Here is a 12,500-nt window from a genome sequence, read left to right as displayed (position 1 = left end):
GAGACAGACAGACAGACAAGAATGTAGACAGACAAAGAGGCAGGCATGGTCAGAGAAAGACAAATAGACAAGCAGATACAGATACACAAGGACAGACAGGATCTTGTTCTTAGATTCTTGTCCACTGTGTTGGGGTCACTGTAGTCGGAACATGTCCATCTCTGCTCCCCCCCCCCCTCCTTTTCAGGATCCATCCCAGAGTCGGTCTGCTTATAGGACAGACAGGTACAAGACGGACATGGACAGAGACAGACATGGACAGAGACAGACAGAAACAGAAAGAGACAGACAGAGACAGAGACGGTCAGAGATAGAGACATACAAAGGGACAAACAGAGACAAACAGAGACAGACAAAAGGACAGACAGAGTCAGACAGAGTCAGACAGAGTCAGACAGAGTCAGACAAAATGACACACAGGATCAGCCAGACGGAAAGCAGACAACCATAGAAACGTAGAATAATATAGATGCAAAAGTTACAAAGAAAAAATCAAAACACTGAAACAGGTAGATGGACAGACAGACAGAGAGACAGACAGACAGAGAGACAGACAGACAGACAGACAGACAGACAGACAGACAGACAGACAGACAGACAGACAGACAGACAAAATACGAAACAGTTAAAAACTCACCCCTGCTTTTCCTTCGTCGTTCTTCTCCGTCCTTCCTTTTATTCGTTTCGCTGTTTCCTTCGCCTCGGTTCTTCTTTACGGTTCCAGTCTTGGAATTACTCACAGAGATTTTCGTCTGGCGTAAGTTAGGGCTTTTGTTTTTCCTCTTACCATAATGAGTTCGAACTGCAGCCTTCCCAGAATTCACAACACTTGTATTATCCTGCTTTTGACTTTCTTCCCTTTTCCCATCAGAGTCATCCCTCCTCATGTGTGTATTTTCAGTCGCTTTCACTTCGCCAGTTGTGCATGGGATGGACAATGAGGAGGAAGGAGGGGATGGCCCTTTCTTCAGCTTTTTTGGAGGCTTCGCATTTTTCCTTTTTCTCACGGCTGATTTCTTCGGCCGATTGTGCGGGCTCAGAAGGTGATGGTGATGATGATGGTGGTGGTGGTGGTGGTAGTTGTAGTTGTGATATGAACTGCCTTTTCCTCCTCCCCCTCCTCCTTTACGTGAGAATAAAGAATTGACAGAAATCTTGAGTCGATGCTTTCCCTGTAGCGCAGACCTACACGATCTGAGTTTAACTCCTGTGGGGAGTTTATACCGCCCCGCGCTCACTTTATTTATAGCCTCTTGACCCTCTATGACGTCGTCAGATTCTGCGTTCTCGATCACCACCAGCGGATCAGTTTCGTTTTCCTCTTCCTCCGCCTCTGATGCTTGTTTTGCAGCACAACTGTCTCTGACGTTTTCACGTGTCGCAGCTGTGTCCGGATCTCCAGGGTTGTTTCTTCTTTCTTTGTTCTGATCATCATGTCTTCCCTTACCAGATTTGGAAGACTCTTCATTTGCTCTTGTCGGATGTTGGGAGTCCTTGGCTGAGACGTCATTGCTAGTACAGACAGACCCCGGAGACTGGCTGCCTGGTCTATTTTGATTAGACTCAGAACCGTTAATATGATCCTCGGTACCGGTTATCCGGTCGTCCGTACCGAATATCCGATCCTCGGCACCATAAATCCGGGTTTCTGCTAGACTGTGGTCAGACACACTGCCGGATCGGGCTAGGCTTCCTTTCGGTACCAAATCCAAAGAAGACGCAAACCGAATCATGTACATGTCATGGGAACCTTCTTTATGATCATCTTCCTCCATGTCACGTGTTATTCTAGCGTAGGGCGTGTCGCTATCCATAGAAGGCTCGATTGACATGAACCGTTCAAAGGTTGGTCTTGTCGAGAGCCTGGCACAGATATCCGGATCTGAGAGTTTGGGTTTATTTCCACCCGAGAAGGAGTTGGTCCTTCTGCTTCTCTTCATGGCTTTCGTCTTGGAGATATTTTCTCTGAGATCTGACACGAGTATCGATAATTCGGATGTTCGTTTCTCCAGGGCTGACGCTGCCCCAGAGTTATGCGTCTCACCGCTGCTGCTCTGTTTTTCTCCCCCCGGAGGAAAAGAACTTCCTGGGCTTTTCAACGACCCTGCACAAGACCCTTCACTCATGCACGTTGACGCCACGCCGATGGATGACCGCCTCGAGTATGTCCGTCGACCCCCAAGCGTCTTCCTGTTGTCAGCTCGAGGATAGACTAGAGTAGCCTCGCTATCATCGCTATCGGCAGTCTCCTCGCAGTACCGACACCTCCTCGGCGATTTCCTAGGGGAAAGCATTCCTCGAGTGCTTCGAACAAGACTCGGAGAATAGTGCGACGTCACATTCGAGTTGGATCTTCCTCGAGGAGGGAATTCTCTCCCCTGTTTGGGGCTATGGTTTTGTGATGACGAGTTGGTTGTGGTTTTAGCTGCACCAGAGCGTTCACTGTTGTACTTTTTCGAGCCACAAACCGGGCTGAGAAGATTATTCGGTGCCTTTGTGAATGGCGATGAAGATCGTGAACGATTTTTGCCGTGCTGATGCCTGGGTAAGCTTGGACTCACGAAGCACGAGGTTGATGGGGAGGCCGTTAGAGGCGTGACGTTACCACTTCGTGACGAACCAGACGGCGAAGAAGGGGTACTTATAGTTATCTTGGGTATCGTCAAAGATGCATTCTCAGTACTCGACACGGCAGCCCCGGGCAATGGCTCTGGAAGGTCAGTGGTTCGACTCGCCGAAGAAGGCGATGGTCTATCTGGTCTCGAAAGAGGCGTATGATTTCCACGTCGCTGGCACGTCGGGTGGTGGTGCTGCCAGCAGCGCGGGGAGGTGGACGAGCAGCACGATGTAATGTTTGGAGGGGATCCGTAGTCAGAGTTAGCCGGAGAGGCGGAGATCTGGATAGACAGAGGCTTCGAGAACATCTCTGCTGTGTGGGGAGGGGTGGCGGAGCTAGTGCCGGACTGTTCTTTCACGGAGACAGAGGCGTCATGTGAAGTAGACAGCGTGCTTGTCGAAGTATCCAAAACACTTGTCGATACTTTTGTACCCAAAAGCGTTGTTGGTGTTTTTGTATCCAAAAGAGGTGTTGGTACTCCTGTGTCCAGCGTGGTTGTCGGTATTTCCACTGAAGAGCCTGTTGAATTCTCTGCAGACTCGCTCTGAGAGGGAAGAGAGCCGTATTCACCAATACCACCCACTCTCGGAGAATTCCCAGACAGTGTCGGGGGCACCGCCGCAGAAGAGCTGTGGTGATTACGGAAAATATCCTCAACATTCAGTGACGTTTGATGCATGTTGAACATTCCAGGGAAAGAGTTTGTGAGATTAGGAGTGATTAAGGGGTTGTTAATCGTCCCCGGCCCGTCAAACGCCGGCATTCTCGGGATCATGAAGCTAAAATTATCGTCTGAAGTGTTGCGAATAACCACCGGCTGGAACGACTGTGGGGGCTGAGAGGCCCACAGTTTAGCGTGCTCCATAACAGACATGGGGATGTCAGCAGATACAGGAGCGCTACTCCCCCCATCCTCTCCGTTGCTCCTAGCAACACCAACGCCATTTTCTGAGCTTCGCAAGACGTCAGAATTTCCGTCTGTGTGTACAGCAGAGCTTTCTTGAGTGTAATCCAGCCCCATTAGGTCTGTGTCTCTGGGGACCTCGTCTTTGATCCCTCGCCCTTCACGACCTGCATCTCCTCGACCAGTGACGCTAACTACTGGACCACCGTCATTTTCTTGCCGCGGTGGAGAGGCGCATTCTAGTTTAACCGGAGACACCTTGCAGTTGCTATGACTTTCTGAGACAAATATATTTCTTGATGACATGTCACCATACTCAGATGTTTCTATTTTTGGACGAGCGTCTTGGGATGAATCTCTTATCTCTTTTTTCTGTACCATTTCACCAACGCCATCAGTTTCTTCTTTGGCTTGCAAAGGTTCGTTTCCGTCGTTTTGTTCTTTGACAGGCACTGACGAGCCAGAATCTCCACAACTGCATTTACATTTGCACTTTCTCGGTTCTTGAAAAGACGACGCATTCATAAGTTTAGATTCTTCTTTACTCACAGAGAATTTGTCATCTGGAAGGACAGAGGTCTGCCTCTGAACCCCATTGGCATCTTCATTATCTCTTCCACTGCAAGCGTCTTGGTTATATCCGACAAATGTTGAAGTTGTAGGTGTTGGAGGACCTCTATCTTGTCTCCCCGATCGTCTGCCTTTGTCATCTTCAGTTTTAGGAAACATGTTCACAGAATCTCGGAAAATTTTCGTATCGAAAATATTTCTGTGGAACTTGTCTGACGGTTTTCTTGTAGGTTGTCCGAGATAAGAATCTCGATCGAGTGAAGGTAGTAAATTATTTTTAGACCCTTCTGGAATAGTCCCATCGTTATCTTCGATAGATTGAGAGGGTGACGAATCGACGCCATTGGGCTTTTGGTTCTGGTTTCGTTGCACTTCATGTTCACTTTCTTCTGAATAAAGAACGGAATGATAATTTCGCCGACGATTAATCCGCTTAGAAGAAGTGCGGAAAGTGTTTTTGAATGTTTTCCTGCTCGTTTCCGGCCTGTCTGAAAAGCAATCTACTCGCTGACGACCACAGGGTGTCATTTCTTCTCCGTCTGAAAACTGTGCTTCTTTTTTGGATACAGCACGGTTATTCTGGGATGGATTTTTAACTTTGCTATGCTTTCTAGCTAGGCTTCCGGTATTCTTGGTGGCGCTTCCTGGTTGGGATAACCGCCTAGATGGCGCTACACATACGTGGCGTTTGCCACTGACAGTAGAGGACGGGGACGAGCTAGACTTGAGGAACCTCCGGCCTGGTTTAGACTTCGGGCGTCCTCTGTTGTTTTTGCCTCTATTCTTTGCCGTGAAGGCGATTTCTTGACCGTTTCTGTTTCCTCGGCAAGCTTGTTTCAGTGCTGCAGACATAGCCATTATTCTAGGATCCACTAGCGACCCTTCATCACCATTTTTTCCGCTTTGACGTTCTGTCATTTCAAGTCCTGTTTTTGAATCACTATCTCCCTCGCTTTGAACATCCTCAGCGTTTACCACATGTGAATCTATACACTCTTCAGAGTCATTGGTTTCATTATCCGGATCAATAACGTTGTCCCCTTTTTCCGAATCACGAATTCGTCGTTGTTTGGAATTCCTCGAGTATTTCGGACGTCGGGTATATCCCGGACACCCTCTTTTCTTTAACCGGAATCGTAACGAGTATTTGCTTTCTTTGGAGATCTGTTTCCGCTTTTCGTCCCCAGCAGCAGCGTCATTATCATCATCAATATCATCCTCATCGTTATCAACAATTTCATCGTCTTCAGACATGCCGGACGAAAAAGATGCTGATGCCGAAGAGGTGTCTGATTTAATCCTGTACTTCTTCCTCTTAGATGAGACTTTCTTGTAAGTAAATCTGAGTTTTCCTGAAGTCTTTTTCGGCGAGTCAGAATCGGAGTCAGTAAGGTTGTTTTGGTAAGTGTCTTGGTCTTCGTCGTTGTTACTGAAACTTTTAGTCGGCCATGACCTTTGACCCGCCTTTCTGTCTTTCTTCGACCTCCTCCTGACACCGACACGAGAGCTATTTCCTTCCTCCATTTCAAGGGAAGACAACTCGTCCGAGAAATCGGAGTGAGACCTGGACCTGGGACTTCTGGCGTCTCCGAGTATGGAGTACAGCTCCACCACAGGAGAGGGCAGGCGGTCTAACAACACCACCGGCATCCTGGTGTTGGAGCTTGAGTCCTCATCTGCCGAGGGTGGATGCGCTACATCTCGACCACAGATGGGTGGGGAGGATTTAGGTCTCACAGGCCGATGGTCGAAACCTCCGCTGGCGGCGGTGATTGTGGTGGTGATGCTGGCAGATTCGTTGGTACTTGTGACAAATATTTGTTGATCATTGTCGTGCGTGACTTCAGCGTGGTCATCGCTCAGAGGTGTTCGTCCACTGCTGGAGTTACAGTTATCGTCATGGCTGAGGTTCTTACTTGACACTGAAGAGATGATCGTCGTGTGAGAGGTTAAGGAAGGGGAGCTGCTTGCACGACGCAACCCGTTTGACATCTCTGACGTCACACCGAGACTCGCTAAACGGCGACATGTCGCTGTTGTTTTTGCTGTTGCTGCTGCTGCTGTTGTTGCTGCTGCTGTTGTTGTTGTTGCATTGTGTCCGTTGTCGGAAATGTCCTTCGTTTCTATCGCTTCATCCTCTGCTATTCCTCCCCCTCCTCCTCCTTCTCCTCCTCCTCCTCCTCCTCCTCCCTCTCTTTCTCTTCCTCCTTCTCCTCCTACTCCTCCTCCGTCACCTTCTCGGTCCCTCGTCTTCGCCACCTCTGTGTTCATGGCAGCAAGTTTTTCAGTTTCGTCGACGGTCCCATGAACAGAGAAACAATCCTTGCTGACAGAGTACACAGATCCCACTGTGGTAAAGACAGCACGACTTGACTCAGTGACTCGACATGTACCGCTAGCTTGTGCGCTACCTTCGCACCACACGCGGCGACAAACAGGTGCACTCGGGTCAACTGGGTCAGCGCTGCTATCACACGTCTCAGAAATAACAGCAATGTTACAATCCGCAAGGCGTCCAGAAGGATAAGGGCACTTAGAATTATTTTCCAACTTTGAAGAAAAACGAGAAAACGAAGACGATGAAGATGAAGATTTTATTACTTGACTTTCCTGTTCAGTGGTTTGACAGTTAGAACGCCCTTGGCAGGTGCACGTTTTCTCACTGCTTCGGTTCATGCTATCACTGAGGTTCACGCCGATTATCTTAGACTCGTGTACCTTGGCCTCAGTTTCACACCTTGCGTCACACGCCACGGCACTCAACGATAAAGGTCCGGGCCTGTCGCCGATGGTATAGGAAGGGGTGTCCTCCGCCGTCTCCTTAACAGTGGCGTTCTTGCGAAATTTGGCAGGCCCGAGGTGCTGTTGGTGGTCGTAGCGTCTATTCTGCAAACTGTACGCCATCGATTTCTTGTCTTTCTGAACCAACAATTTCGGGATATCCTGACGCATCTTTGAAGACTTCTCGCCTCCACCGTGTGAGTTGGACGAAATGGTGTTGTCCTGAGATGCTGCTGACTGTGGCTCCGGCAATCTAGTGTTGGTGGGGAGGCTAGAGGTGGAGGAAGAGGTAGTGGAGATGGAAGAGGTGTGCTGTAGTTGGGACGTCTCTGAAGATCTTCTCCTGAACGTCAGCTTGAGGCCCCGCGTCTCACAACTCTCGATCTGGTCGTAAGAGTCTGGGACTTTGAGAGTTTTCCCTTCCGCAGAGCCGCCATACTTAGCTAGCGTAGATCCACCAAAATGACTACCACTAGAACCCTTCTTTGATTCAGTGTCATTAATGATTGAAGAATCCAGAACGACTTCAATGTTTGCTGATTTTTCTTTAATTAAAGGTTTGGATTTCCCTGACGTTTTGCTTTTCTCCAAAGAACAGTTGTCTTTGGTGATAAACGTCGCAGGTGTAGATTGGAAAATTGAGGGGTTCCCTCCAGACAAACTTCCACGGTCATGGCCACACCCAGAGACGTTTTTCTGACAGTTCCTCACCTCTCCTGAATCACAAGACCTTTTAAACAGTCCAGCATGTTTATCAGATGAACTATTCTTTTTCACATGGCAATTGTGCCTACTTTTAGCTGATGCACCTTCCTCCACTTGTGATTCTCTCGGAACTTTCCTCGATTCCCGATTTTTGTATCCAGCTGTATACAAGTTCTCTGCTTTGCCCTTCTCCATATCAGTGGATAGAGAAATTGGACGAGCTTTCAATTCCAGTTTAGAATCAGCGGCGTTTGACGCATGTTCGTTATTTCTGACCTTTTCTTTCTCTTTGCAGTGTACGACTAACCCACTTTGGCTATCTGTCACGAGTTTATTGCTTTTACCTTTTACAGATAGGTCCGTCCCGATAGCGCAACCAGAAACGGCTGGATCAAGTTTAAGTTCGGGGACAGATAGGAACGGTTTTTCACCGTTGAATGTTTTACTTCCACCCTCAGACGTATTTCCGTAAAGAAGACCAGTGTGGTTTATGGACGCCAACGATTCTTGAAAAGAGAGAGACGGACCATTGCGAAGACTCCCTTCTCGATAAGCAATTGTTTTTCCACTCCCAACTGACTTAGAATGTAAATCCAAACAACGCGAATGACCATTACTAACACCACTCTCGCAAGCGCTAGACTTTGTTCTTTCTATCAGGGTGGACACTGTCTCCCCTTGTCCAGACTCCCGTTGTTTTGCACGTCCGACGGAACTACTGGACAGTTCGGCCGATGTCCAGGGCTGAGTGGACGGAACGTGCCAGGAGTAAACTTTTCGCTCACAGTGTGACGACCGGATAGAGAAATCTAAGGCTTCTTCCTCTGTTCGTTCCACTGTTTCAAAAGTCTGTCTCATGCAGTTCCTCGTCTGATCGCCGCTTTTTGTATGGGCCTGTAGTTGCTGATGTTTCGCCTTTTCGCTGTACAAAGAAAACCTCTCATCGCTCATGGCTGACAACAGCGTCAGTCAAACATGTTCTGGGTTTGGAAATCTATGGGCTCCACGCCCTACACTTGCAACTGTGGGTTCTTCTCTGAACCAGTCACGTGATCGGCGATTCTGCATTGTGTACGTCATTATTTCCAGGTCTTTAATCTATGAATAGAAAACAAAGGGAAATACATCAGAAACAGGGTCTGCAACTCAAACATCAAACGTTCTGTTTTGTTGTTGTTGTTGTTGCTTGTTTGTTACCGTTTGATTGTTTGTTGTCGTTGTTGTTGTTAGTAGTTGGGGGGGGGGGGGGTTGGGGGGGTTGTTATTGTTGTTGTTTTGTTTTGTGTGTGTGTGTTGTTGTTGTTGTTGTTTTGGTTTTTTTCCTTGTTTTTTGTGCTTTTTCCGTGCTTTAGTGTAAGTGTTGAAGCCCCCATCGACACAATGTAGATCATTTTGGAGGCGGGCAAGCGAATTTTCATGTCAGGCCGGTCCGGGCGAGAGGGATACAACATCCCAGCAGAAAGACAGATATATTCGAAAAATACTTATCACTCGAAATCGAAGTCGGGTTTCCTCTGCGCAACACTGAAGCGCCGAACCGTTACATCACGCAAGAAAGCACACACGCACGCGCGCGCGCGCAGACACACACACACACACACACACACACACACACACACACACACACTCACACACGCACACGCACACGCACACACGCACACGCACACGCACACACACACACGCACACACACACACACACACACACATACACAATAAGATTACTTCTTTTTATTTATCCTAACAATGTTTCTATTTCATGTGTAGTGTCTGTGTGTTTGCGCGCGGGGGGGGGGGTGCCAGTTAAAGTACTGAGAGGTCAATATGACGACGAAAATAAAAAGAGTGATAAAATACTAAAATGCAACTAAGATAACCCCCCCCCCCCCCAAGAAAGGGCACAGAGCTACAGCACTTATAAGTAACTATATACACTTTTTTTTTAATCCAGTGAGCTGAAAGGTAACCAAACTCTTGTGATATATTATTATTGTACACCTGCTCTTTCAATGTTATCACGACATTAACAGTTCGCCTGAACTCAGCGCTCGCGAGATTTAAGTAAGGCGCTGTCTAGTCGTTCAATTCAGCCAAAAGCTACTTCCTTTCAACCATGAACTATTATTTAACCTCACGAAAAAAAAACCATGTGGAAGTTAAGCAATGGCAGCTTGGGGGTGGGGAGAGAAGGAGAGGTGGCAAGAATAATACCACGATATACACGGCAATTTACATGCATGCATGCTCAATCTGAGCAACGGAAGGTTGTTCAGCCAAATATGGTACAGCCTACCGTAGGCTGTACTATCTTTGGTTCAACTGTACAAAACTGAACTATTTACTGATTCCTATTTCTGATTTGTTGGAAATTCTGGGGTTCTTTTCTACAAGACAGTTTAGTAAGAGTAAAGAAAAGCAGATCGAATAAATAACCATCCTTTGGGGTTTGTTTGTTTTTTAGTTTGCCCTAGAGAAGGGAAGCGCATTGACACAATAACGGGTATTTAGTTAGTTGAATTAAAGAGGAGTATATCGATACATTAAGGTTTGTTAAAAGTAAAGAGAAGCCCATCGACACAACACGGTCCTTTAGGTAGAGTTACGAGAAGCAGTTTGAGGCAATGACGGTTATTTAATTTAGTTTGTTGAAGTAGAGAGAAGAACTTCGACACCCTGCGGTTATTAAGTTTGATTTGCTGGTGTAAAGAGAAAAAAACATCGACACAATAATGAATATTTATTAGTTTATATATATATATATATATATATATATATATATATATATGTGTGTGTGTGTGTGTGTGTGTGTGTGTGTGTGTGTGTGTGTGTGTGTGTGTGTGTGTGTGTGTGTGTGTGTGTGTGTGTGTGTGTGTGTGTGTGTGTGTGTGTGTGTGTGTGTGTGTGTGTGTGTGTGTGTGTGTGTGTGTGTGTGTGTGTGTGTAAAATACCGCCATTTAGTTTTCTGGGGTAAACGAAGAGCTTTGAAAAAAATAATGGCTAATGGCTACATGTTTTCTTTTTCGGGAGTAAAGTAAACCTTGATATAATAACGATCTGTTAGTTTTCTGAAAAGAAGAACATCGATAAAATAACAGCCATTAAGTTTTCTGGAGTAAAGAGAAGAACATTGTCATAATAATGGTCATTTAATTCGAATAACAAGAAACAGTTCGAAATAATAGCAGTCTTTGAATCTGATGACGGTTGAAGTAAAGAGGAGCACATCGACGTGATATTATTATGTGTCATTCTCTTTTAGTTTTCGTAAGAGTTTTACGGCACTTGTAACTCAATAAGATCATATAAGTGAAGAAGATTAGAGGTTTTACAAGAGAGTAACAAATACCTAAAAAATTAAGGAGGGGAGATAAGGACAACAGATGTACGAAAGGAAAGAGGGAGCAAACCACGCCTGAGCACCTGCCAACCACCCACGCCATTTAGTTTGTTTAACGTCGAACTGTAAGAAACAATATTAACAGCCATTAAGTTTGACGAAGGTTGAAGTCTTTTTTAGTAAGGTTTTACGACGCTCGCAACTGCACAAGGTCATATGAACGGCAAGGGGTGGATGTCAACTGATATGTCCAAACGGGGAATCAGGCTCACTCTGCTCATTTTCCGTAGCCTCAACAGCACAAAGTCTGCTTCGACTATCAAGGCACCCAGGAAATAACAGTTCATAAGAGAGCGACAAACATATAAAAGAAGTAGAGGCAAATGGCGATAGTGAGGGGAAAAAAAGAGCATCAGTTCCCCCTATATTGTTCCGGCACAATACGGGCATGACATTGATAAATCAGCGCACTCACAATTCAACTGTGCTTAAGAACATGTTAGTATCCCTAAAGTTGAATTTTGAAGTAAAGAGAAGCTCATAGATCTAGACTTAATAAAAGTCATTCTTGTGATAGGAAAAGCAAGACAGACACATTGCAACAACAGAAGGAAAAAGAAAAATTAAGAGCTACCAGTGCCGCCTTCCAACCACATCTACATAGACGGACAGAAGCAGCAGAGGGAAAGAAGAAGAAATAAGGCTTACCAAAGCAGTTATCGAGTACATGTATCTTCGTCTGTCTGCTGGGACGGTGTAACCCATTCAGCCCGGGTTGTCCCTGACATACAAAATCGAAGCAGCCCGCCTCCTAAAAAGAACCTAAATTCGGTCGAAGGGGGCGTACCCCTTTCAAATCAACCTCTCGAAACCTTTCCCCTTTCAGCCCACGTCCGGTGGGTGGTTGACGGGTTCTCTTGTGTGGTGTGCTCCTTCTTTTCTATCAAACATACTCTGCCGCACGCTGACAGAACGCCTTTTTCTTATATTCACAACAGTTTCGAGATAAAGGGCGTTTCGTCAGTGTAATCATGTAAAAGAAGGATTCTTCCGAAATTAGAATACTAATTTATTCAAACAGTAGTCACAGCTTCACATTTTTTTTCATATAAGTACGGTAACTGTCCAGGCTACCAATTTAGCAAATAAAATAAAAAATTTGGCCACAAAAATGAAAAAAAGGCGTTTGTCAGCTTAGGGCAGTATTGCCGTCTTTATCTTTCCTGTCCTTTGCACGTTACTCTATTGTAAAGGTAACACCTTTAATCTTCGGCAGTTAAATGACCCAACTGTGCTGCAAGTGCCGCAACAAAGATATAAAAAAAAGATCATGTTCTAAAGGCAATACGATCAACCAGGCTTGAGAATATCATCATTTTTCTGCTGAGTGCACTAGTTCATTGATTTTTCTTAAATAGAGCTTAGTAAATCGATCTGGGGGACTATGCCAATGAAATGTGATGCCGGGATTTTTGTGGGGGTTTTTCTATATTGCTTTTTTTTAAGGCAAGAGCAATTTCCACATGTTTGTACATGTTTATTTCATTCTTTTCTCTCTCTCTCTCTCTCTCTCTCTCTCTCTCTCTCTC

The 12,500-nt window shown here is 46.0% G+C and overlaps 1 protein-coding gene across 1 annotated transcript in view; it reads right to left on the bottom strand.

The window, feature by feature from the left end:
- Positions 1-637: 637 nt before the first annotated feature.
- The window catches only part of LOC101862290, a gene marked incomplete at both ends in the record, with an annotated part of 29,354 nt that continues 17,491 nt past the window's right edge, over positions 638-12,500 (bottom strand). Inside the window, 1 exon segment of the mRNA XM_035971281.1 lies at positions 638-8,675. Coding sequence (XP_035827174.1) covers positions 638-8,528 — 7,891 coding nt within the window.

The sequence above is a fragment of the Aplysia californica genome, unplaced genomic scaffold (genome assembly GCF_000002075.1).
Source record: "Aplysia californica isolate F4 #8 unplaced genomic scaffold, AplCal3.0 scaffold00411, whole genome shotgun sequence".
Taxonomy (NCBI): Eukaryota; Metazoa; Mollusca; class Gastropoda; order Aplysiida; family Aplysiidae; genus Aplysia; species Aplysia californica.
Note: the sequence above shows the minus strand (reverse complement) of the source record. Positions and strands in the feature narration are given on the sequence as shown.